Raw genomic sequence first — 27,441 nt, forward strand, 5'->3', positions numbered from 1 at the left:
ACCTGACATTTGACTTAAAACTGCAGAAATGGGGATTTTTTTATTTTATTTATTTTTTTAAAAAGAGGGAAAAAAAAGCACCCGTATGATAGTCCAATCAGAGGTCAGGACAACGTAGGCGCAGTCTCTGCGCCACGTCCATGGTGGAGGAAGGAAGGGAAGGAAAGGAAAACAATCACACACAGACACACACACACACACACACACACACACAGACAAACACACACACACACACACAGATGTTGAAGGTAGCAGGTAGATTCACTCTACATTCTACGGTGGTACATTCAGGAACCTCCTTGCATTCACATTAGAAATAAAGAATAAAGGCCTGAAGCTTCAGATTGTCACAGGAGAGGAGGAGCGAAACCTCCTGAAGGTCACAGTCACTAACTGTGTAGCCACAGAGCCCACACCACATGTAATAACATCTTTATGCATGGAACTAATGTATAATAACACATGGTCAGACATGACTAATGTGCAATAACAAGTGGTCCCGTTTGACTAACACGTAACAACACCAGGTCACATGTAACTAACATGTAACAACACATTAATGCCTCGAACTAACGTTTACTAACACATCAATTAATGTAATTAACGTGTAATAACACATGGTCAGATGTCACTAATGTGTGATCACATGAGGTCCCATGTGACTAACATGTAACAATGCCAGGTCACATGTTACACATGGGTAATAACAGACGGTCCTCGGTTAATAATGTGTAATAACACATGCCCAAATGTAACTACTGTGTAATAACACATGGTCACATTGTTCATGCGTAACAACACATGCAATTAATGTGCAACTACACATGATCACATGGTCCTCAGGTGAAACTAATGCGTAATAAAACATGGTCACCTGCAACACAGGTGTAATAACACATGGTCCCGTGTCTTTTCCACGAGTCAGACGTTCTGATGAATGTGAGCTAAGGATCTGAGGTGGTTTTGTAATGTTGATGTGATGTTTTATTCGCTTTCTTATATCTATTTTCTGCCAAAAAAATAAGCTTCTCTAATTTACTCTACAAAGTGGAAGAAAAACATTTATTTATTTGAACCCCCCCCAAAAAAAAACAAAACAGTAAATGGGCCGAACATTTAACCACCATATAAAATCTAATAATTATACATCTAAAATAAATCACTTTAAAAGGACCAGTGGAAGTAGATTTTTTATTATCATTATTTAAAATCACCATGTCTGCAAACCTGAAATGAGGATTCAAACTTTTCCTAGAAGTTCATAAAAGTACAAAACGTCTCCCACGTCTGGAGGACACACAGAGGAACCCTGGAGGAGGAGAAGGCTCCAGAAGAATTAAACTGAACCTAAAATAAAGCGGGGTTTCTCCTCCTTCGCTTCTTCTGGCTCACCACCTTAGGACCGCCGGGGTGTAACTGCACACTCTGACCACTAAATGTCAGTGTGGTGAAGGAGAAGAGTTTCTGGACTGGAGCTCCTGGACTCCAGTGAATCATGGGTGTCCAGCATCATTGCCTTTCAGTAGAAGAAGATACCAGGAGATGATTGGTGTGATTCTCAGGTGGCGCCTGAGCTGTCTTCACACGGAAACCCCTGGAGGACCTGAACCATCTCTTCCATCTCCTCCACCTCCGGACCTGGAGGAGACTCGGGGTCAAAGAAGCCCCATGTCGCAAAGTCCACTGCTACCACCGCCACCGCTGTTCAGATTGTCTTACTGCGGGAGGAAACGAGGGGGGGGTTCGGTTACCACAGCAACAGGTCGGCGTTAAGGTGACCAAGGGGAGGAGTCACTGGCTGACAAGCTCCTCATCTTCAGCCCCCCCTCCGAGACTCCGCCTCCTCGTCGCTCAGATTAAGCATCTTTAGCTCCGCCTCCAGTTGCCACGTATAGCCACCGAGCAGGTGAGGTCGGCTTGCCAAAAAAAAAGAAACAGGAAGAAGACGGGGTTATGTGACCCCTGTCCAAGCCGTGTGTGTGTGTGTGTGTGTGTGTGTGTGTGTGTGGGGGGGGGGGGGGGTTGTCAGTCGCCTGGGCAACCAGGTCCAAAAGTATGAAGCTGAAGAGAGAACCCCCACAGGTCAGGTCATCTCCACAGGGAAAAAAAAAAAAAACGAGGAAGAGAAAAACAGTGGCGTGGAGTTGCCTTGGCAACGGTTTGTCACGTCAGCGCAGACGGGACATTTATTATAACATTATTACAGCGTCTGATCGGAAAAATAAACATTCAGGGGTAGAAAAAAAAGGGGGGGGTTTGATTTCCGGTCAGGCGGTGGCTCAGGCTCACAGGCTCACAGGCTCACAGGCTTTCGCCGGATTGGAGACGGCGGTGTCCGTCACTCCACCTCATTGGGCCGGTCTGTCTGGTCCTTCCGAATCACCGGCAGCGGATGGGCCTCCGTGTTGAACACCCAGTGCTCGAACGGCAGGTGGCTGTCGTCGGAGAAGAGCAGGTAGAGGTATCTGCCGACAAGAAGTGACACCGCTGCTTTAGGCTCACGGACAGGAAGTGAAGAAGTAAATATGGTCGCCGTCGACGATGTGACCACAGTCCCTGTTGTTGTCGCTTGTAACCTTGCGGCCGTTGCTTTTGTTGTCGATGTTGTTGGCAGTGTTGTTGTTGTCATTAATGTCTTTTTGTCATGGTTATTGTTGTAAATATCTTGTTGTCATGCTTATTGTCGTTAATGTCTCGTCGCCATTGTTGTCAACGTCGTCATGGTCAACGTTGTAATTGTCACTGACATTGTCATCGATGTGGTAAGTGTGGTCGTTGATGTCATGGTTGTTGTTGTTGATGTCGTTGTTGCTGACATCGTTGTCACGGCTGTTGCCAATGTTGTTATTGTCGTTCTGTTGTTACTGTTGATGCTGTTACTGTTAATGTCATTGTCGAGGTTGTCGTTGTTGTCATTGTGTACTCCGTAGCTATCTGACTGCTAATGTTGTTTCTCACGTCCCGACTCGTGTGCATCTTTGCAATATTTATCAGCCGTCCAGAGAAGGTGATGAAACATCTGATGAAACTCTGCGAGTCTGGTGTCATCACTTCCTCTCAGACCTTCGTCCTCCTCCTCTTCCAAAACAACATTACCCATCAAAGGAACGTAACAACATAAACAAATTGCGTTTCTGGAAAGTTTGGAATAGATTTCATCACCAATGAGGAGGACCAGGAGGAAACACAAGGAGCTCCTTGTGTCTTCAAACACGACCTGACATGTGAGTTTCATGTGTGAGGAGGACATGGAGGCAGCAGAGGTAAAGATGTGGAGGGTCCTCTTTTGGAGTGGCAAGGATGAAGAGGATCATGAAGGACATGGTAGATGTTCTAGACATAAAGTCACACTGAGATGTTTGGACGTGGACAGAGGAGGGATGGAGAAGATCTGGGTAGAAGGATGCTGAAGTCGGAGGAGGTCTAGAGGAAGACCAGACAGGAGGTTGATGGATGGAGGAGAAGAGGAAGGTAGTTGGTATGAGAAGAGAGGGTGAGATGGAGGCAGATGATTGGCTGAGGGGGAGATGATCGCCGTGTGGAGAACTTCAGAGAGTTAAGTCTCTTCCAATCCAATCCATCAGACATCTCACTCCCATTGTGTGTGAGTGTGAGTGTGATTGAATGAGTGTTTGTGTGTGTGTGTGTGTGTGTGTGCGTGTGTGGAATAAGGAGTAGACGGGGCGTCTGTTAAAAATTTACAGCTTATAAAAAAGAGCAGGACTTGATGCTGTTGCGACCCCATCAGGCAGTGCCTTGACTTCCTGTTGGCAGCTGTCTGCCGAAGCAGCGGAAGAAAAACAATAAACCAAGAGTGGGCAGAGGAGGCTGAGGACGGGTGGACATTGAAAGCTGGAGATGAAAGTGAAGGAAATGGCGGGGTGATAAAGGAAAGTTTGAAAAGAGAGCCGACCGGCGTCTAGAAACACACTCAGGTTAGCTACCCAGCACGAAGGGCTAGCACCTGCAAATGACCCCAGCCGTGTGTGTGTGTTGTGTGTGTGTCTGTGTCTTACTTGAGCGTCTCTGCCAGGTAGAAGCTCTGTTGCACGTCGTCGTGATTGGCCGTGGAGGCGTAGACGTCCCTGACACCGCTGTAGCCACCCTCCACCTTGCAGTGCTGCTCCAGCGCCTGGGGGGGGGACGTTACCCAGGAGCTAATGTGATAATGTGTCCTACTACAACTGTAGAAAAGAATTATTCATACTTCTCTGAGGTTTCAATTAGAGCTTTCAAACAATTAACAGATTTTATCGTATTAATCACTGGGATCAATTGAGATTCATCAGGATTGTTCGTTGTTAATTGTGATTCAATATGAGGGGTCAAGAAGAATCATGACAGAGATTTAGCAAAAATGAAACTATAAAATTTCTCTTTTCCATGCATTCATTCATTTATCATCACTATCATTTATCTTGAGTTCCAGGGGTTTGGAGGTTTTCCCGGCTGTCATTGGCTGAGAGCTGAGTTTAACCCTGGACCAATCACAGGGTAGCATATTGAGACCTACAACCATTCACCCTCTTCATATCATATAAACATTATCATTCACTCACTCATTCATTCATCATATGGAGACATCCAGCTATTTAATCTCTCATCCACATGTAGACATAAAACCATTCACTCATATAAACATAGATGTGTATATCCACAAAGTTGCCATGAAATAAGTAATTATGAATACCAATGCAATTAATCCTGATTGATTCGAATTAATCAACACCAACATTGATTAATTTCAAATAATCATCATAATAAGTTGGCTTCCGCAGTTATAAATGCAATAAATTCCCTCCAGATATACGCCACTGGGAGTCACGGCTGAGAACCTCGCCGTTGCTTCGTAGCTGCGTGCTGTGGGACCTCTGTAAAGTCCTACCTGGACGGCCTCCCAGCCCCACTCCCGGTACTTGGGGTCATGGGTGAACCTCCACATGTACATGTAGGTCTCAATGACCTCGGGCCGCAGGATGAAGTACTTCTCGTTCTGGCGGGTGGCGATGGCTTCGACGCCTCCGTCGAACCGGAACGCCTCGGGGCCCAGCTTCAAGGCTGCGAGGGGGAGGGGGGTTAGACTTGATATCGGAGAGTCAAAATGGCGTGAAAGGCAATGGGGTATGTGCGGGCAGTGTTGCTGACAGGGAAAGTTAGAAAGGTATTAATTTTTCCAATCTGAGGGAGAGTCCCTGAAGAGGCTCAGACCGGGGGAGGGAGGGCAGAGATTTACCAAACATTGTTTCTCACGTGTGTGTGTGTGTACGTGTGTGTGTGCGTACGTGTGTGTCTATATTAGTGTGTGTGTGTGTCTATATTACTGTGTGTAGTATAGGAGCGTGTCTGAAGCTTGGTGGGAATTATTTGGTGCGTATGTGTGTGATTTTGTTGGTCTATATTACTGGTGTGTGTGTGTGTGTCATTGGATTGCCCGTTAATTGGTGTTTGTAGCTGAGTGCGTTTTAATAGTGTGTTGCAGCTGTGTGTTTGTTATTAGTCTTTTTAGTTGTGTGTGTGTGTTACTAGCGTTCATAAGTGTGTGTATGTATGTAATTGGTGTATTTGCAGCTGTGTGTATGTAATTAGGGTTTTTAGTTGAGTGTGTGTATTTTAATTTGTTTGTAGGTGTGTGTGTGTATGTGTAATTAGTTTGTTTGTAGCTGTTTGTAGCTGCTCCTGTTATTTTGTTTGTAGGTGTGTGTGTTATAAGTGTGTGTTCACATGATTAGTGTGAAATCAGTGTTTTCAATTGTGTGTGTTATGTGTTTGTAGTCGTGTGTGTGTATAATTAGTGTGTTTGAAGGTATGTGTGTATGTTATTAGTGTTTGTAGATGTGTGTGTAAAATTGCTTTTTGCAGGTAGTAGTGTGTTTAAGAATAAAGGGGATGTGCAGAATTGTGGCAACTATAGAGGGATAAAGTTGATGAGCCATACAATGAAGTTATGGGAAAGAGTAGTGGAAACTAGACTGAGAGCAGAAGTCAGCATTTGTGAACAGCAGTATGGCTACATGCCGAGGAAGAGTACTACAGATGCAGTATTTGCATTGAGAATGCTAATAGAAAAGTAAAGAGAAGGCCAGAGAGAGCTGCATTGTGTTTTTGTAGACTTAGAAAAAGCATATGACAGGGTGCCAAGAGAGGAGCTCTGGTATTGTATGAGGAAGTCTGGAGTGGCAGAGAAGTATGTTAGACTGGTGCAGGACATGTATGCTCGCTGTGAGACACTGGTATGGTGTGCTGTAGGGGTAACAGAGAAGTTCAAGGTGGAGGTGGGACTCCATCAGGGATCAGCTCTGAGCCCCTTCTTGTTCGCAGTGGTGATGGACAGGCTGACAGATAAGGTTAGACAGGAATCCCCTTGGACCACGATGTTTGCGGATAACATTGTGATCTGTAGTGAGAGCAGACAACAGGTAAAGGAAAATCTAGAGAGGTGGAGGTATGCTCTGGAAAGGAGAAGAATGAAAGTTAGTCGCAGCAAGACAGAAAATATGTTTGTGAATGTGAGGAACTCAGGTGGAACGGTGAGGCTCCAGAGAGTGGAGATCAAGATGCTGGAGGATTTCAGGTACTTGGGGTCAACAGTCCAGAGCAACGGAGAGTGTGGAAAAGAGGTGAAGAGACGGGTCCAAGCAGGTTGGAATGGCAAGAGAAAAGTGTCAGGGGTACTATGTGATAGAAGACTTTCAGCCAGAATAAAAGGAAAGGTGTACAAGACAGTGGTGTGACCAGCTATGCTGTATGGACTAGAAACTCTTACAATGACCGAAAGACAGCAGGCAGAATGAGAGGTTGCAGAGATGAAGATGTTGAGGTTCTCTTTTGGAGTGACCAGGATGGATAGGATCGGGAATGAGTCTATCAGAGGAACAGCACATGTTAGATGTTTTGGAGAGAAGGTCAGAGAAGCCGGACTGAGATGGTTCGGTCATGTACAGAGGAGGGATAGAGAATATATTGGTAGAGGGATGCTGGAATTGGAGCTGCCAGGCAAGAGGTCTCGGGGAAGACCAAAGAGAGGGTTTATGGACGTAGTGAGAGGATATGAAGGTAGTTGGTGTGAGAGAGGAGGATACGGAGAATAGGGTTAGATGGAGCAAGTTGATTTGCTGTGGCGATCCCTGAAGGGAAAAGCCAAAAGAAAAAAGAGGAAGAAGAAGAAGTGTGTTTGTGTGTTAATTAGTGTGTTTAAGCGTTCCTGCATGTATGTCTATTACTGGGGTGTGTGTGTATGTGTGTGTGTAATTATTTTTTGTAGGGGTTTGTGTGTGTATATTATCAATTTTTTGTGCTTATGTGAATACAAATTAGTGCGTTGTGAGTTCCTGCATGTACTGTATGTCTGCATTACTGAAGAGTGTGTGTATGTATGTTATTAGTTTTTGTAGATGTGTGTGTGTGTGTGTTTGTAGTTACTTTTTTTTAGGTGTGTGTGTATTATTTGTGTTTGTTTTTATGTGAGTATGAATTCATGTGTTCCTGCATGTATGTCTGTAGTACCGGTGTGTGTGGTTGTGTGTGTTACCAGTGCGGGCGTAGCTCTCGTGGCAGGTCCTGGCGATCTCTGCCGCCTGCTCCATCTGGCGTCCGGTCCTGTCTCCTGGTGCCCCATCGGCACCGAGCGCTATCATGCCGCCGGCGAAGCAGGTCAGGTGACCCATCTTGTGCTCCAGAAGGCCACCCTTCCACTCGGCGATGTAGGTGAGGCCGCCGCTTGACTTCCTCATTAGGTTGGTCTCGATGGCCTGGAGGAGATGGATGCCGGTGAGGAACTTTACAGAGGAGAAAAATGCTCCCTGATATTCCTCCAGACACGTTTTAAACGCGCAGGAGGTACAGCGAACGTCTTTGGAACCGAAAATTCCTGGTTCGATTCCAGGTTCCTCCTAACCTGTCAAAGTGCTGTTGAGCAAGACACTGAACCCCTAACAGCTGTCCCTTAGTTCCCTTCTGCTCACTGAGGTGCATCCATGATGGGTTCAATGCAGTGGTCAAATTTTGCTGCTGATGTGTTCTATGTGACAATAAAGGTATTTCTTCTATTTCTTCTTCTCCAGCTTCTCAGAGAAGGACATGTCCTTCGGGCTGGACTTCATCCAGCTCTCTGATTGCTATTTTCAAATCATTCCTCACCAAAACCTGCCAATCACACAAAGGTAAACGCTCTCCACTGGTGGTGATGACATGTTCACGCACCGATGGAGCTAAGCATACCGCTGGGAGCAGCTGGGGATGCTCGCTGTCTCGCCTGAGGACACTTCCACCTTCTGACTGGAGGAACCTGATTCCACCGACCTGCTGCTGTAAAATGTGTGCCTGACAACGGCGGACATCTTTAGAGTTCAACTTTTCGGACCTGACTCTGAAGCCGAGATGTTACAGCACTGAACGTTCTTGGTTGGATTCTGAAGCTCCCCCCATTCCGTTGAGCAAGACATGGGACTCCTCGTGAATCCGTGGGTGCTGCTAATCCACGATGGTGAAAGGCAGAGTTCATATTTTGCTGACGATGTTGTGATGTATTTTTGACTGAATGTGACGAAATCAGGGGCTTCATGTGCTTCTTTAGTCCAGAATTGCTTTCATGAGAGTGAAATAAAACAACTAAATCACCAAGAACAGAAATTTGTGGGAAATCTCACAAGAGGAGACTTAATCCCGACCAGTAAACTGGAATTTAGAGGGAAATTAGTTTGGAATTACCGAAGTAGATAACCAGTAATTCAGACTAAAAATTATCACATGTATGAGGATGTTGTAGCCATTATTTGTCCTGGGACCTGCTGGTGTTCTCCCCATTTAACAGGAAACATCTCTAACACACACACAGGCATGACCGGTACTGGCTGTCAGTCAGGGAAGGATTTGATTGGCCAGTAACTATGTGATTGGGGTGTAAAAAGGTGGAGAATTAACCAGAGTTGAATGTTAATCCCCCCTGAGCTCAGGGATTAAAGCTGCTCCTGATTTATTTGCGAGGAAGACGAAGAGCAAGGAGGAGCTGAGAAGAATTTTCCTCCATCCATACCTTCACTAATTTATTTCCAGGGTGGGTCAAAACCCAGGAGATCTTTATTCGACCCCAAAATATCTGATCTGGCTTCTGTGTCTCATTCCAGTTGGCGGTTTAATTCCCTCAATGTCAGAGTGAGTGAATTGGTGAATGTGATCTCCTATAAAAGTGTTAAATTCCTAGCCTGCTGAAATGCCCTTGAGCAAGACACCAAACTCCTGCTCAACCATGTATGTAAAAATGAATGGGATGAAGTAAAGGGCTTCATCTTCTTCTTCTTCTCTTTAGTGAGGCAGGACCAAAGTATTGGTGAGAAAGCTACATCTCCATCTGCTTCAAACACAGGCCAAAACTCAATCCCAACTTTTAGGAAAATCAAAAACCATCTGTTTTTGGTGGGATAATTTTCTGAAATGAATTTTCTCAGATGAATTCTCCGAACCGCCTCTTTTGCTCCTCCAGTTTGATTTTAGAGCGAGGAGGAAACGGATACAGACCTCCAAAGAAGTGACCGGAATAAGGATGAAAAACACATTTAAAATGGAATAAGCTGTTGGTGAGAAATGACTGGGGAGTGAGATAAATGGCAACAGTTAGATGACAATTATGTGGTTTATTTTGCAGATTATCTGTGTGTGTATGTGTGTGTGTGCACGGTACCTGCAGGGCCTCGTAGTACATCTTCTTCCCCTCCTCATCAGTCTTGTCAGACATGAGCCAGGCTTTCAACAGATATTCGTAGAAGCTGTCGCCGAGGCCGCCAACAGAAACATGGTCTGGAATGAGCGCACGCACGCACACACACACACACACGCACGCACACACACGCACACGCACACACACACACACACACACACAAGTTAACACACTACTGTGTGTGTGTCAACATGCAGTGACCAATAAAATGCGGCTTATGTCGTTAGTCATTAGAACCCATTGGCGCATGGCAAACACTGACAAACACACACACACACACACACACACACACACACACACACACACACACACACACACACACACACACACACAAGATCCCACAGAGCCACTGAATCATCAGTGAACATCGATAAAAATAAAATTAGTATTAGCTAAAAACAACGAGACGCGAAGGGGAAAATTGTCCATCCGTCTTCATGTCTTTGCGTGACCTGATTGATGGGCGAGTCCAGGGTGAGCCCCGCTCTCTCGCTCAATTGCAGCCGGGATAGGATCCTGCTCCCCCCACACGCCTGAGTGCAGGATAAGTGGCGTAGCTAATGAACGAACGACGGAGGTTACTGGCCATCACTCCCGTCTTGGTTGCGGATCGAAGCGCCCCGGCCTGATTGTTTGCTCCAGGCGCGGACGTATTAACCCTGCCGGCTGCCTTCCATATTCATGTGTCATTAAGGCGCGGTGGCCTGTTTGCCCACGCTCAGATTAAATGTCAGCCATGATCATGTTGAAGTGGGGAGGTTTGGGGGGGGGGGGGGGGGCAGCCAGGGGGCTGGACATGCCGTCCCCTTTTGGAGCAATCAGAGGACCCACATCACGATGGGCCAGGGTTCTGCAGAGTGTTAGGAGATGAAGATGCAGCAATTGGAGCTTTTGGGTCCTACCCAAGCTTACTGTTCTGTATATTTCCTGTGCATCGTGTATTTGCAAGTGTATTTGCAGTCCCTATGTCCTCTATTGTAAGTCGCTTTGGATAAAAGCGTCTGCCAAATGCAATGTAATGTAATGTAATGTAGTCAATGTATGATAACGTATTTGCCAAGGACAAAAACTTTGCAGTGGGGGATCCTGTTCTGGTTGCAGTCGGGACTAGTGTTTTATACTATGGATGTGGGCTCAGGTATACTCTGGAAATGCCACACTGATCAGATGTGAGCAAGTGAGCTGAGAGTGCTTGAACCCTGAGAGCCACAACCAGTTACAGTCCCCGTGATAGGGCCACCAACGGCTCCCCCAGAGAGATCATCCGCTCACCCAAAAGGAGGCAGCCTCTTCAGAACCATGTCAATCGAGGCCGTTCCTCCTCCAGAGACAATGACAGAGTACCCTTCACGGGCTAGCAAACCCCCTGACTGTCTAACCTTTTAAGAGGCTTGGGGTATGGGCGTCACAATCCCCTGACAAACTCGAGGTGTGCAGCAGTCTTCCCCCAGCCTCAGCTCAGTGGTGTGGGGGGGGGATTTTGGGGTTATCTGTGTAAGATATTTGGTATTATTCTATTTGAACACCCAATTAAGATACAACAGAGTTGGGGGACCGTATTCTAAGTAAGTGGGGAGGAGATGTAATGAAGTGGGCTCTGTTTGTCTGCTCTGGTCATTTCCCCGCCAGAGGGTGATGTTTATTTGTGCTTTGGTTGAGGCCGTATCATCCATCTTCCTCTTCTGTGCGTCAATAAAGTACTTCCAATTTGTACTACACAATATCATGGCTTCGTCCCTGTTATTTTTGGGGATAAGTTACATCCTGGCAGTTTATGTACACTTACGCACACTCACTTTGGGAACATAACAATGTTCAACCAATTGGGGGGTCTGCCCAAATGCCACCAGCGAAAGGAAGAGAGAAGAAGACAAGGGGACCAGGGAGAAGAGTTCTCTGTCCAGACCAGCGCCACTGTCTTCTGCGCCACCTCTTTCAACTGGCTCCTTGACCAACGCCATATGTCAGAAAACTTGAACATGAACTCGAAACTTGGCATTGCCCTCTTGTGGATGGTATTGCTTAACAACCGTGGCAACTCAAAGTATAACGAAACGCACATAACTGTTTACGTACGGGTTTCACACCTGATCCCAATTGTAATCGGCGCCAGCTGCAGCAGATGCCGCTGGTGAGATCCTGTCTGCAACCCGTCCTGCCGTTTCAACGCAATAAAGCGCTTTCAACCCATCCCTGTTCGGAAGTGTGGTTCCCTGCGACACGTGCCAGAAGGTTACCATAAACGAGGCTATATGGCCCTTTAAAACAGTAACAAATTCACAAGAACCCGTCTTGGAATCACCTTAAGTGAAGAATAAAGGGACAGGAGACCGCGTTATACCAAAGATCAGTGAGAGCACGATCATCGGAATAACCGAGATGATGCAAAAATGTTAGTTTGCACACTAATATGTCAGGGTTTTAATTTAAAATAATTTAATAAAATAGCTAATAATTAAATGACTGCCGACATGGCGGTTATGACCCACTTCAAAATGATGAAAAAAATATTTCAAACATTCCAGGAAACATCCTGACCATCTGGCGGTGGCAGCGTTCAGGATATATCTCCTGCAGACGCCGCAACTCCTCGTAGCGGACAAGTGCGTGAACTGTGACGCAACTCTTTTTAATCAGCAGCTGTTCATTTGAAACGCATGTCGCAGATGCTGCTCACGGATATCAGCCGACGTCAAACGCCCCCAGCCATCTTTTATTCAGCAGCTCACCCCCTACTGTTACATAACCCGGCAAAAAGGAATGTTTTTGGACAGAGATGGTCAGAATCCCTTTTAGTCTCTTGCACCGTTCTCATCGTTTATATCCGGTAATTGAATATGTCATAATTTCCATATAATCTGAGATGAGACGTCTGGCCAGGGTTGAGGGTGGCAGCTCAGGATTCCCCTTACGTGGTTTTGTTTCATATTCTGACGGCGAGGATTAATAAAGTCAGTCGAGCGGAGGCGCAGCGCCATACTTAGCCGTCATAACGGCTAAAAGCACCGAAAACAAAGCCTGGCTATCAGACAGGATGTGCTTGACGTGAACCGGATGAAGATATACGTATATTTGGGTTGGAAAAAGTGAAACTGTTAATCCAGATTATTTAATCTGTATGATTGATTTTGATTAAGCCTCTTTAACTCACGCGCAATGCCTCCCAGTTCCACAATTCCAATCCCTGGCTACACCTTTATCTGGTGAACGACACATCGGCATCTGGATGGGAAGCCCAAACAACCCCGAGACGGGACGATGGAGCAACAGGAAGTAGTTCTCACACTCTGCCGGAGTTTTCCTTTTGGCCATGCACTTCCTGCTTAAAGTACCGCATCAACGGAAGCAGACATTGGTCAGATCTGCGTACATATTCATTCATTCATTGTTATTTATGGCTCTTATCCTGCACTCAGGGTTGGGGGGCTGGTGTCCAACTGAGCACTCATGTTCTTTACAAACATTCAACGCTTCACTCCCTCAATCCCAGGTCATATTGAGACAAACATCATTTAGACATACAATTTGACGACGAATGAATGGCCTGTTAGCTCCTTATTCAGAACCAGCAGTGAGTTCAACTCCCGTCAGAGCGAGTGTCGTGGCAGAAGGTGGACTTACGTTGTCCCCACTGGCCGCTGTTTGGGTTAAGGTAGTTGGGGTAGAGGCCCTGTGGCTTGTCCAGGCGATTCAGAACTTTGCGGATGTTCATCACCTGGTGAAAGGAACAATGCAGTTAACATCCCGAGGACTCAAGGTGTTTACAAAGATACGCTCGGTGAGGAAAATTGTTCTCCTGCACCGTGAAGCTCCTGTGATGATGGTGGGTAGGGCCTCTACAGGAAGGAGGATGAAGGATGTATGGAGGCGTATGGAAGTATGAAAGTATGGAAATAGAACTTAGGGGAAGAAAACATGTCTGTGGAGGTTCTCAGTCACCCAGGTCATGGTGAATTCTTGCCAAAATATTCTTGTCATGGGAACTGCCTCGTGGGTGAGTGTTGAAAGGTCTTCAAGTGAAGAAATTGAATTTGCCACAACATGAAGATTTCGACAAGGGAAGAAAATGTAGGGAATTCGAAAGTAGCTCTGATCCCGATGCCTGATCAGAAGGGATGCGGGATGCAGAGCTAGCTATCATCCCTGAGTCAAAAGCTAGATACGACATGTTGAAAACAGAAGCGTAGCCCAAACTCTGGTTGGTGCTTATGCGTTAGACTCAAGGTGGACCTCCCAGACAGCCAAATACCTAAACCAGTGTACGGGCGGCTTCCCCAAAGAAACTGCTATCAATGGAGAACCTGCAGGTTCTTCGAGAAACCTCCGCCCAGCGTCCGTAGAAAAGAAGCAGATCTGTTTGGCAGTCGAAGCAAGCGTACCCGGAACCAGGTCCCCTGAGATCACGGGGAACGGCATATGTGGAGCCTTCAATTGTTCACCCGCACATCCCAGAAATTTGAAGAAAAAACTGTGGTCAGGAGGTACCTTCTGGGAGAACTCTGGGTTTCCGGAGAGTTTGCTGAGGTGCATGAACTCCAGGTGCAGGGTGCCGTACTCCGCCAGGATGCTGCTGCCACCGGACGCCCACGGCCAATTCCTGCCGATCCCACTGCAGAGACACAACAACCAAGGCTTGGGTCAAATACAACAATGTCAAAAACACACTGAGCGAAAAATATTTTGCAAGTTACGAAGTCCACGTGAACTACCTCCAGGACTCCTGATGACCTGTGGATTTTCAGATAAATCAAGCCAAAAATCTGGGTTGGGGTTCTGGCGCCAGAACAATTGCTCGCCATGGTAATGCTTAACAAGCAGACCGGGAAGTTTGGGGACAGGCCAAAACACCAGACTGGTCTGGAAATACCTTGGCTTTCATAGACGGTTCCAGTCATAGATTAAAATGATTATTCAGAAGTTCATTGAGGAACTTGTGTGAACATGTGAATCCATACAGAGGATTACAGGTTCCTCAGGTTCCACTAGGAGGTGGCACCTGGGGAACATCTACCCCTGAAGACCTGTACCTCCTGGAGAGACCTGGGCCTCTGCTCAGAAGATAGATGGATGGATGGATAAAAGAACAGTTGGACGGATGGAAGAATGGATGGCTTGAAGGGAGAATTGATGGATGGATAGCTCGAAGAATGGATGGACGGATGGGAGAATGCATAGCTGGCAACAAGATTGGATGGCGGACGGAAGAATGGATGGGAGAATGAATTGGTGGACGAAAAAACAGAGGGATGGCGAGAAGAATGGGTAGCTGGAAGAATGGATGGATGGGAAAATGGATGGACGGCTAGAAGACTAGATGGTTGGTAGAATGGATGGATGGATGGTTGACTGATCAAACATTAATACATTGATTATTTAACCGAACCACCAGCCAAGACAGATGCCTCCTCCTGCCACGTACCTTGTTCGTGTAATTACTCAGAAGAAGGACCCCCACCCCCCCACCCCCGGATTTCCAGGTGGTACAGTACTACCCTGGTTCTTCTCTGAAGGAGCTTCAGTGCTCCTGCCTTCTCTCCCTGAAAAGTTCTGCTGCCGCACGACCACTTCAATGGCCGCCTTCAAAGCTTTTCAGAAGCGTCTTCACTTTTTAATTACTTTCCAGCTGAACAAATCCTGTGCTGTTCTTTTCTTTTTCTTTTGTCTTTACCTTCTCCGAAGTTCTGACCAGACTGATAATATCTGCCTCCTCTCTCCAACTTCATATCGCAGCTCTGGTCCTTTTTCACACCGGAGCTTCTCTCTGATGACTATTGGTCTCTTTTAACGAGGATTTATTTTGTGACTTTGTGTTTGTGTGTGTGTGTGTGTGTGTGTGTGTGTGTGTGTGTCCTCCGGGCAAGTTGGACAGGTGTGATCTTGCCTCACCGTTTGGGGCAGATTTATTATTCATCATGGGGATTTTAAAGGGATAAAATGGAGATGAGTAAACAGACTTGGTCCCAGCTGGGTGAAGAGGAGGAGGAAGAGGAGAAGGAGAAGGAGGAAGAGGAGAAGGATGAGTGGAACTAATGCTTTGATAAAGCAATGATGCAAAGGCATACAGGAAGCGAAGGTGAGTGCTTGTAACAGTGGATCTGTTGGAGATCGTTCTGGTCCCAGAGCAGCACAGGACATGTATGCGCTAACGTAGAGTCCCCTGCTTGGAGGCCCGCTATTGGCTGAACCCTGGAACTGCGACTCCTTAAAACAATCACGTATGTTTCTCTTGTTACAAAAAAACAATGATTTTCCAAAAATGGCCTCATGTGTTCACCTGTTCACCCGCAGAGTGAAGATGCTTGACTGCTAACTAGGCTACATTTAATCAGAAATACTGTAAACCACACGTCCTCTGGAAGACAGTGCTGATGTTCAAAAATAACTCACTTATTCATGGGGCTGTAGCCTATCCCTACTGTGATTGGCTGAGAGGCGGGGCTCACCCTGGTCCAATAACAGGGCCACATGTGGAGATGTACAACCATTCACACACCATAAAGACATACAACCACTGACCCTCTCATTCACACATCTGGACAGCTTAGGGTTTCCAGAGAACCTCCTGCACTGTGGGATGAACCCGTAGGACCTGGAGGAACCCTAGCACACACGGGGAGAACACGGGGTTGGAATCCGAGCAGGGTTCGCCTTCTCAAAAAGGACCTTCAATTGTAGTCAGTTGCAAGGATGCATGTTCTTCAAATATCACTCTGCAGCTGCTCAACTGGGAAAAACATACAAAGAAGAAAAACAGCAGTGAAAAAAACCCCCAAAAGGACTACTGCGGGGTGGAGGACACCATGAATCAAACATGTATCTTAACCTCGATGGAAGTGGTGGAGGAGGTCATTACAGATGGAGTCAGTGTGAATTACGAGGAGGTAATCCCGTCCTCCTGGTGCCTCGAGCGTGGGGTTAGTGTCCTGTGTTACTGCTCTGTCCCATAACACCTCCCGTTTCCCACCGCTGTAAATCTTTATGCCACGTTTAATTTTCACCCCGTAAAAATAAGAAATACATTTAAAAAAAACCCTCAGAGCCGCAATAAGTCCCCTTTTGGATTTTAGCTTCCAGAGAAAACCAGCAGGAGCCGACATTAGGAACAGAGGAGCGTCAAGCAGAAGGGGAAGATCTGGGTCTTTGCATGTTTCCTTCAACCATTTTTCAAACAAGAAGGTCCAAATGTCTTCTCGACTAGTCATCTAGACTAGAAATCTGCACAGGTCAGAGGGTCTAAATGAGTTTCAGAGAACTTCTAAGAAGTGTCCAGCGCCAATGTAGTCCCATGACCTCGCATACTCCAGGGGAACCTTCTGGATCTGCATTCCCACAGGGACCACAGTGGGGACATGCACCTTCAGCTCCACACTCAAAGACAATCCATCGAAAAAGATCATTAGCCATAAACCCATTAGCCGTTAGCTATGTCTGTACTTCTTTTGGTCCAAAATGTAGATGTTTCTCTGTGAGCCCTGGAAAGCCCTCTGAGGTGCAGCAGGACAGAAGAGCTTGGACCTCTTTGTCATTCCATTTCTGCTGCTTCTGCCTATTTTGTCACAGGAGAACATTTGACCAGAAGAAATTTCTGGTGATGGTGTGGCTGATGAGGTCCGCCAAGACCCTGCCTCAGAGCAGGAGCTCAGATGGTTCTAGGAGCTGAGGTCCAGGGTCCCCTGGTTCTCTGCTGTCTAAATATACAGACAAATGGCCTGGTTCCTAAGAAAGTTGTAGGAGCTGCAGAGGGTTCAGGGTCTTATATGGACCAGAAAAGGAGAACAGGATCCAAGATCTACAGGTCTGGATTTGGAACTCATGAGGAACCAAGAGAACCAGGACCTGCTGGTCGGGATTGGACCGGTCACCGATGAGCTTTCAAAACACACACACACACACACACACACACACACACACACAGATAACCCTGCCCCTGCTGACCAACCGCGGAAAACATGGACCAGGTTCTTCTGGGTGTCCTGTGTCCTCATGTTCTGGTGAACACTGGTTATAAATCTGCCATGCCGCATGGAACTCGGGGAAGTGTCCAGTTGCATCTGCGAGAACCATCACGTGACAGGACATGGTCCCACAGTCTAGCTTTCTGATTGGCCGAGCCTTAATCCTATATATTCTGTGGCTCCTCCTCCTCCATCTCCTCGCTGTGACCCTGCTTTCCCTCCCTCTGGATCTCTTCCACGTCTGTCTTAAAATCTATTGGACCTTCTCCTCCTCCTTCTCCTCCCCCTCCTCCTTCTCATCATCATCATCCTCATCCTCCTCCGGGGCTGAGAGAAAATGTGAGTTGCGATAGATTCACAGTTAGCAACTTAATTAGAGGCTTTAAATCATGGCTGCCTTCCACAGCCCCGGGTTACTGCTGGGGAGTGTGTGTGTGTGCATGTGTGTGTGTTCTTTAAAAAGAAAGGAAGTTAAATCTCGGGTGCCCTTTATAACAGACATTTCTTTATTTCTACAAAAAAGAATAGGCCTGGAGGGCTGGAGATTGAAGTCGTGTGACATGAGCCATGAGTGTGTGTTTGCCGTGTGTGTGTGTGTGTTTCACACAGTCCCATCAACGCTTTTACCAGCAGCATTATGGCCTCCAAACCATCCTGAGGCGGCGCTGAGTTCAAAGAGCTTCCGATGGAGGGTGTTACATCCTGGGATTGGGCAGGGGGCGGGGCTTGGCACAGGGCAGGAAGTGAGTCAGTGGATGATCTTTTCCCTGAAACAAAAATGCTTCCCAAATTAGGAAAGCGGGAGTTCAAACCGTGACCGAACCGCCGGTGTGAGTGTAATGTCCAACTGTACGCCCTGTACGCCTACGACTCCGTCAAGTTTAGGGCTGACCTCCTTCCAGACAAAGTCCCAATATCTGCTCTGTTGAAGGTGGCTTTCTGTTGAAGGTGGATTAACAAGTTCATTTTCCCATCACTTGGATCAGGGAGGGCGCCAGACTGCTGTGGGAGGAGCAGATCAGTCTGACCATGAAGACCGGGAGATTCGCATAGGGTGGAGACGAACCCTCCTCGGGTGGAGACGCTTTCAATCCCCCCTGTCACTTCCTGCCTCAGACAGCTTTGGATTAAAAGGCTATTATTTTGGTGAAAACCTTTTCCTGCCACAGGGCCTGCCGCTAGAATTTCACTCATTCATCATCTGCAAGGCTTCATGGGCGCAAGAGCCCATCCACACTGTGATTGTACGAGACAAATTACTGTTCACCCATTCATTCACATGCCGCATAGAGATACACAGGCATTGATTCACATATCATATAGAGACATGCAACTATTCACTCATTTATTCACCCATCATATAGAGGCATATGATGTTCACTCATTCATTCATACATCGTTTAGAGACTTATGACCATTCACTCATTCTTTCACTCATTTATAAAGACATGCATCCATTCATCCTCTCATTCACACATCATGGAGGGAAACACAACCGTTTAACCACTCACACATCATATAGAGACGTATGATCATTCACGCATTCATTCACACATCATAGGCATATGACCGTTCACTTATTCATTCTGTCATCATATGAGACATATGACCATTTAGTCATTCATTCGTCCACCATATAGCGACATACAGCTATTCACTTATTCATTCTTGTGCCACATAGAGACACATAGGCATTCATTCACATTTCATGAAGACATGCAGCCTTTCATTCATTCACACATCATAGGGAGACATATGACCATTCACCCATTCATTCACATTTCATAGAGGCATTTATTATCTAATTTATAAAGACATGCATCCATTCACTCATTCATTCACATGCCACATAGACACAGGTATTTATTCACACTTGATAAAGATATACAACCATTCATTCATTCACACATCAAATAGAAACATATGATCATTCACCCATAGAGAAATAGAGGCTTCATTTCACTCATTTATAGAGACATTCATCTACTCACCCTCTCGTTAACACACCAAGGAGGGAAACACAAGCGTTCACTTGTTCATTCACCCATCACATAGAGACATATAGGCATTCACTCATTCATTCACACTTTCAAGAGACAAACAACCACTCGCTCACTCTCTCACACTATATGGAGACATACCTCCATTCACCCTTTCATTTAGGGGTCATTTAGAGAAGTACAACCATTCACCCTCTCATTCAAGTCATCATGACAGATAACATTCACCCACAGGTGTGGACAATGTCTGGTCTCCATTGAACCTTCTGCATATGGTTAGACTGGGAGGAACCTGGAGAGCCCTGAAGAACCCCACGCAGACACGCGGAGAACATGGAGACCCCTCACAGGAATCCAACCAGGGACTTTCTGGCTGCTTGGCTGAAGGTCCCCTGGTTCTGAAGTTCTGACCCAAGCCTGTGGATCCTCCATGGCAGTGAGATCTGAGTGGCTGATCAGAGAGGACCTCCTCTGATCAGCTCCTGTCCTTTCTGTGTCCAAACACCAACATCAGAAGGAGCAGAAGGAGTGTATCCGAATACTTCATTTAATCACTTGGAGCGGACCTACGGTGCAGCTCAGTCTTCATGGGGACCCTCTAAGGAATACTGCGGTTTGTTGTAGTACTAATTGAAGCATAGGGTGACCTGTGAGTATGTGTGTGTATGTGTGTGTGTGTGTGTGTGTGTGTGTGTGTGTGTGTGTGTGTGTGTGTGTGTGTGTGTGTGAGCCCCCTGCTGTCCATCCTGCTGCAGACAGACAAGGGTGTGGCGGATCGAGCGCTGCGATTGATTGGAACTTAACAACATTGTTCTGTCAGTTGGTGACAATCAAGGAGGAGGTAGAGGGAAATGAAGGGGGAGGAAGAGATGGAGATAGAGGAGGATGAGGAGGAGAAAGGGGAGGAGGACGAGGGAAATGGAGGGGGATGAAGGGGTGAAGGAAAAGTAAGAGGAGGAAGACGATGAGGAAAAAGGAGGAAGAAGAAGAGAAGGAGGAGGAGGAGGAGGAGATGGAGGAGGTCGAGGAGGAGGAGGAAGATGGGGGATGAGGAGGAGAGAGAAGGAGGAGGAGGAAGAGATGGAGGAAGGGGATGAGGAAAAAGGAGGAGGAGGAAGAAGAAGAGGAGGACAAAGGTGAGGAGGACGGGGAGGAAGAGAAAGGTGGGAGGAGGAAGAGGTGGAACAAGGAGAGGAAGAGGAGGTGGAGGAGGTAGAGGAGGAGGTGGTGGAGGAGGAGAAAAACAGAGGAGGGAGAGGGAACTGGAGGGGGAGAAAGGGGTGGAGGAAAAGTCAGAGGGGGAAGAGGAAGAGGAAAAAGGAGGAGGAAGAGGAAGAAGAAGAGGGGGAGATGGGGAGGTAGAGGAGGAGGAGGAAAATGGGGGATGAGGAGCAGGAGAAAAAAGGAGGAGGAGGGGGAAGAGGAGGAAGAGAGAAAAGGAGGAGAAGGAAGAGGGGCAGGAAGGTGAGGAAAAGGAGGAGGAGGTGTAACGAGAAGAGGAGGGAGATGGAAGAGGGAGGGGAGGAGGAAGAAGAAGAGGAGGATGAAGGTGAGGAGGGGGAGGAAGAGAAAGGTGGGAGGAGGAAGAGGTGGAACAAGGAGAGGAAGAGGAGGTGGAGGAGGGGAAGGAAAAAGGATGAGGGGTAGGAAAAAGGAGAAGGAAGGTGAGGAGGAGGAAGAGGAAAAAGGGGAAGAAGAAGAGGAGGGGGATCAAGAAGAGGAGAAGATGGTGGAAGAGGAAGAATAGGAGGAAGATATGGTGGAAGAGTTCTGGTCTACTTGTAAATTCCACCAAAGAAATACATTAAAAAGTGGTTGTGTGCTGATGTTAAAATTCTCATTCATTCATTCACTCGCTCACCATCTACAGTGATTATCCTGCACTCAGAGCTGCAGGTGTCCCACAGAACCAAATCTTGAAACCTCCAACTGTTCACCCTGTCATTCACATGTCTGGACAATGTAAGGTCTCCATGAACCTGTTTTTTGGACTGTGGAGGGAATCCGGAGAACCCTGAGGAACCCCAGCAGACACGGGGAGAACATGGAGACTCCACACAGGAATCCAAGCAGGGACCTTCTGGCTGAGAGGAGGAAGGTGTCACCTCAACACCTGGATCTCATTGACTTTCATGTCAGTAGAAGGTCTGGGGGTCTTTGGGGGGGTCACTGGAAATGAGGTGGAGCAGTACCAGCTACGTTCTGGAGGAAATACCGGGTCACCACAGGCAAGATGGATGGACCTAGCTGCTGGTGGTGGTGGTGGTGGGGGGGCACAGAGGGGGAGCTTGCAGAGAAAACATTGTTTTTTTTGTGACATAAAAGGAGAGACGAAGAAGAAGACTGGAGCGGAGGAGTGAAGATGTTGGGGAAGTTAATAGGACCAAGCTTTTCTGGAGCGTGTCTTTGTCTTCCTGAGAGTTCTATTTCCTCCAAAATGGTTCAAGGTCGTTTCTCAGCTCCTGACAGGAGAAACTAAAAACCCTCCCTGTCTGGCAGCGAGACATGTACTCTCATTGAAGAACTTTTTCTGTGTTTGTGGTACTTTGCTGTCTCAACACTCAGCCAGTACTGACTCTTCTTCAGAGAGGTTGCACCCGTCCCCTGGAGCAGTACCACCACAGGTCAGGCGGGGTCAGTGTTGCTCGGTGGTGCCCAGTGACAGGAGCAGAGAAGAAGAGCCCTTGGTGGCCATGGAACCAGGGGGGATGCTCTGTCCACACGCTGCCATGGATTCATGGCTGCTGTGGACTGCGCCATCTCTCACTTATGACGTTCATCACCATCAGCTCCTCTACTGGCACCCAGTGGTTAGACCCTCCTCACACCAGAAGGTCCTGCTTGGATTCCCACACCTTCGAGGAGTCTCCGTGTTCTCCCCGTGTCTGCGTGGGGTTCCACAGCCTTCTCTAGGTTCCTCTCACAGTCCAAACACATGCTTAACATCATCCAGATGTGTGAATGAGAGCGTGAGTGGACATTTGTGAGTGAGTGAATGGTTGTGTCTCCATATGTGGCCCTGAATGAATGGGTGCATGAATGAATAGCTGTTTTGTGAGTGGGGAGGGAGCAGGAGGTCAGCCTGAGGAGCAGCCTTGGAACCAGAAAACTTTCAGCTGGAAATACAGAGATGAAAGTCCTGCTTGGTGAAGCAGGCACCATGAAGGTGTGTATGTGTTCATGTTATGTGTGTGTAGGGTTGCACATTGTGTGTGTGTGTGTGTGTGTGTGTGTGTGTTACCGAGCTATCACAGCTCAGTCATGCAGGTAAATTCATCATCACCAGCAATCTGCTCTGGCCTCCAGGGGATAAGGCCCACACACACACATGCATGCATGCACGCACGCACGCACGCACGCACACGCACACGCACACACACACACACACACACACACACACACACACACACACACACACACACACACACAGCTTACATGCAAGTGTTTAATTCTTAGATTGTTTCTTACTTTCTTTACAATATTTGGAGGGTTTAATAATATTTTAAATACACAAATATTAATGATTATTTAATGATCAGAAAATCTATTATTTTCAGTTTCGCGAAAATAAGCAACACCAAGATAACAAACAAAAGGGAAATAACTCATCCATTCATTCAGCTATTCATTCTTAATTACTCATCATTGATCACGGGAGAGTTACTGTGAAAACATGAAACATCCAAACAGAGAATCAAATCTGGAGCAGCAACATGACCACAGCAGGGCTGTCCAACACACACACAGACAGACACACAGACAGACACACACACACACACACACACACACACACACACACACTAGTCCCCAGGGCGCTTCTCACTCCAGAGTTCATTCACCCATATAAACAGGGAGAAACTTTATTTGTTCCGTCACGTTTATCACCATGACAACCCGCCTTTTAATTAAGCAACAACCAGCCGAGTGTCATGTGACTCTCAGGGGATGAGTGTGTGTGTGTGTGTGTCTGGCAGCAGAGTCAAGAAAAAAAGGCCGGCCTTTTCAACGAGAGGTTAAATATTTGGCGTGCTTCGGCATGGCGTCCGAGTGAATGTCACCATGATGACGGGGTTCCTCAAGCTGGACACTGGGACAAAAAGTCCATTTGCCATCAGAGCGACGTCTAATTTGCAACGGTCCCCGGACTTCAAGCCCTATCGCGAGATTCGGCACATTCCCGCATCTGATAACATCACAACTGGCATCCAATCAGACCCCGGCGTCTGCGTGCCACTGGCCCATGAAGGACCTGGACAGATCTTCCAGACTCCTCCAGGCACTGAATGAATGTCGACCTGTCAGTCAGGCATCTACCAAGGAAAAGCTTCAGATTGGAGGAACAGATGCATGCTTGGTTTCACATCGCGTGCCCGTACGTGAGTGAGTGAATGAGTGCGCGTGCGTGCGTGCGTGCGTGTGTTTCCTAAAACCCCATTACAACCTCTAACCTCCTAAGACCAGGAGAAGAGTGTGTGTTTGTATCCAGATCACACCAGACCTCCAGCTGTCAAACTGTCCAAAACATAGACCCTCGGTGTGTGTGTGTGTGTGTTTGTGTGTGTTCGCGTTCTGTACCTCTTGAGGTTGAGTAGAGCCCAGGGGATGCCAGTGGGGGTCTTGAAGGCGGGCAGCAGCTTCTCCCCCAGCTCCACCGCCTTCCTGCGGAACACCTGCGATAGAAGAACACAACCTCATTCCAGAGGGCTGAAGAAACATATCAGCTCACCACCTCCACCCTCCACCAACCCCGGCGTAGGAGGCCCCTGGAAAAGACAACAATAACAAAGGATCCAAGACCTTCTGATGTTAAATCCATCTTGAAGGTAGACACGGTTGCTCAACAGCATTGAGCGGAAGTTGCAAACTTTGCAGTGGTGAAAGGAGAAGATGGACTAAGTGAGACCTTCAATGTCCTTCAGAGCATTCTCCTAACAGGATTCATGTGCTCGTACACAACGAGGACCAGGAGGCTGCAGACTTTCCACCCTGCTGCCACCATATGCTCCATTTCCCATTGATTCCAGTCCTTGGAGGACCTTCCAGGACCTTTCACCCTCTCACTCATTGCAGTCTTCCTGCTGTGAGGTTCGGCACACTAACCATGCTAACTGTGCTAACTGCTGCACTGCCCTGAATCAACAGCAATGACGAAGTTAGCTCTGGGGTCACATCTCGCTAGCTTGACTTGTAAGACATCTGAAAAACCAAACCGGGGGGAAGAACCTGGACAGACAGCCGGAGGAAATGTTTGAAGCAACCATTCACCCTCTAACTCAGCTGACAGGGAGAAATGATTGGCCGTGAATTCCCTGGAGGCTGCAGAAGAACATGCGAGTCACTGCATATGCGCGAATGTTTACATGTGGATGTCAACAGGTGTTGTGCCACGTCTTGACATGTGTGTGTGTGTGTGTGTGTGTGTGTATGTGTGTGTGTGTGTCAGTAACGAGGCTCCACACGGTGCTGATTAATGCCTTTAATAACACTCGGATGGCACCGAGCAGGAGGGTATGGGGGTGTACCCCCTCACAGGAATGCGGAGGAGCTTAAATTTAACGCTACCGGCCTCCGGGGCTGCCAGCAGACCGTAATGAGCACATGAATTATACACACGCACACACACGGGGATGGGCGGCCGATGACATCAGGAAACACTGATGTTGATAATCACATTTCACAGCTGGGCGCCTCCGCAGACACATCAATCAGGAGGACAGAGTGTGTGTGTGTGTGTGAGCACTGGACTTATTAGCAGTGTGTTAAGACACATACTAGCCAATACTGATGGGAACGGGAAGTGGAAAAGGATGCAGTCAGAAAGTGCAGGCACCTCCTCTTCCCTTCAAAATAAAAGCAGGAACATTTTCTATTTCTTTTATTTTAAATTATCGTCCGCATCAAGATTAGTTTTATATGAAATCTCATCAAAAGCATCTATGTGTGTGTGTGTGTGTGGGGGGGGGGTTATTTATATCACAGTCCCTTAACAAATAAAGGAAATAAACAATGTTAATTACAATTATTATCATAAAAATACATTATAGCAATATTTTATTATGGATTATCAGAGATCATAGTTATCAAGAAAAGGGTATTTATTACACAGTAACTGTGATTTATCATTGAATAATTATTGTTATTATGATGTCATTACAGGGGTTATGTTACATTTAAATGTTAAATGTTACATTTAAAAGGGTTATAAATGTTTTCAGGAAACGTCCACTTCAATTTCAGAAAGTGAGTTTTCAGCAGAACAAACACAATCAGGGGTTTAACCCTGTGTTTGTTGTGTGTGCGTGCGTGCGTGTGCGTGTGCGTGTGTGTGTGTGTGTGTGTGTGTGTGTGTGTGTGTATGTGTCCAATTACATTTGCAGCTCTGTCTCTGGGGCAAAAACATTGCGAGTGCGTGTGTGTGTGTGTGTGTGTGTGTGTGTGTGTGTGTGTTTACAAGGTCCGGACAGCTTGCTAACTAAGACGAATCACTTGTCTGTGGCTCTGGGTGCCCAGGTGGCCCGGTGGGGCGGGCGGCCCAGATTGTGGCGACAGGGACAAGGAGGGTCTCATCAGTCCGAACTTTCTCCTCCTTGCACCATTCTCTCTCCTGCACCGACGCTGTCTTAACCTCCACCGCTAACAGTCATTACAAGGCCGCGTGTGAACGACAGTGTAATTACCTTGTAATAATCGTAATAAAGGTGTAATAATACAAACTACCTTTTGATAACAGTAATAAAGGTGTAATAACACAGACTGTCAATGTCAACCTGCTGATGCCATGTGTTATTTTTGTTTTCAAAAAGATTAAAAAAAAGATAAGAAATCTGATGAAGCCCCTCAGGAAAGGATGTGGATGTCATTGGACAAACAGACAGACAGACAGGAAGTTCACTGTCTCCTCCTTGGTTTTATCAGGGAGATATTTCGTCAAAGTACTTCCAGAAAGGTACTGAAGAATTTAAAGATTACCTGCTCTCTTTTTTAATATCCGTCCGCCCGTCCACGTGTGTGTGTGTGTGTGTGTGTGTGTGTATGTGTGTGTGTGTAGGCAGGAAGTGAAGAGAAAGGGATGAACCTGAGTGTGAGACGAGAGTGTTTGATGTCATAGGGATAAATGGATGAGAGAGTGAATGAATGAAAGAGTAAATGAATGGATGAGTGAGTGAGTGAATGAATGAATGAACAGATGAGTGAGTGCTGTGTGTTTTCATTATTGGTGCTTTTCACTCGGGTGAAGGTGGACCATCATGCAGCTTGAGAAGCTCCGCCCTCCACCAAAGATCTCCACTCCTCCTTATTTTTGGGTGCTCTTTGTTTCTGAATCTATTTCTGGATCAATAAGAAGATAATAGGCATCAAAGGCCGGAGATCAAAGAGCAGCTCTGACACACTTCCTTTTCTATTTTTAGACAAACCCGGGTTCTTCAAAGGGCCTCCTCCACCAAGGTGATCTTCAAGAGGCTCCACATGTCCCTCCATCAGAGGATGGATGCCTGACACCTCCACCGACAATGTTTCTCTCTCTCTCTCTCTCTCACACACACACACACACACACACACACACACACACACACACACACACACACACACACACACACAGTGCAGGACGTTCTTTGAGGGCCCACCAAGCTGTCATTCCAGAACCAGAAGAAGGTTCTCCAAAGAGAATCAGGATGACAATCACCAGAAGGTTCTTCTAAATTCTTCGACTAACATTTATCATTGACACCTCTAACACATAGTTTGAAATGATGCTCCAGCTGAGTCTGGGAAA

At 46.9% G+C, this 27,441-nt stretch overlaps 1 protein-coding gene across 1 annotated transcript in view; it reads right to left on the reverse strand.

The window, feature by feature from the left end:
- Positions 1-1,177: 1,177 nt before the first annotated feature.
- man1a1 (mannosidase, alpha, class 1A, member 1) overlaps positions 1,178-27,441 on the reverse strand; it is a 91,771-nt gene continuing 65,507 nt past the window's right edge. Inside the window, exons 5-12 of the mRNA XM_086167376.1 lie at positions 24,243-24,337; positions 14,198-14,321; positions 13,334-13,427; positions 9,677-9,792; positions 7,529-7,748; positions 4,886-5,058; positions 4,017-4,132; positions 1,178-2,465 (exon numbers count right to left, since the gene is read on the reverse strand). Of these exons, the coding sequence (XP_086023502.1) occupies positions 2,339-2,465; positions 4,017-4,132; positions 4,886-5,058; positions 7,529-7,748; positions 9,677-9,792; positions 13,334-13,427; positions 14,198-14,321; positions 24,243-24,337 (1,065 nt within the window). The 3' untranslated portion in view covers positions 1,178-2,338. The remainder of the gene's footprint in view (positions 2,466-4,016; positions 4,133-4,885; positions 5,059-7,528; positions 7,749-9,676; positions 9,793-13,333; positions 13,428-14,197; positions 14,322-24,242; positions 24,338-27,441) is intronic.

This window comes from Fistularia commersonii, chromosome 20 (assembly GCF_037954325.1).
Source record: "Fistularia commersonii isolate RoL2024-O1a breed Wild chromosome 20, RoL_Fcom_v1.0, whole genome shotgun sequence".
NCBI classification, from domain to species: Eukaryota; Metazoa; Chordata; class Actinopteri; order Syngnathiformes; family Fistulariidae; genus Fistularia; species Fistularia commersonii.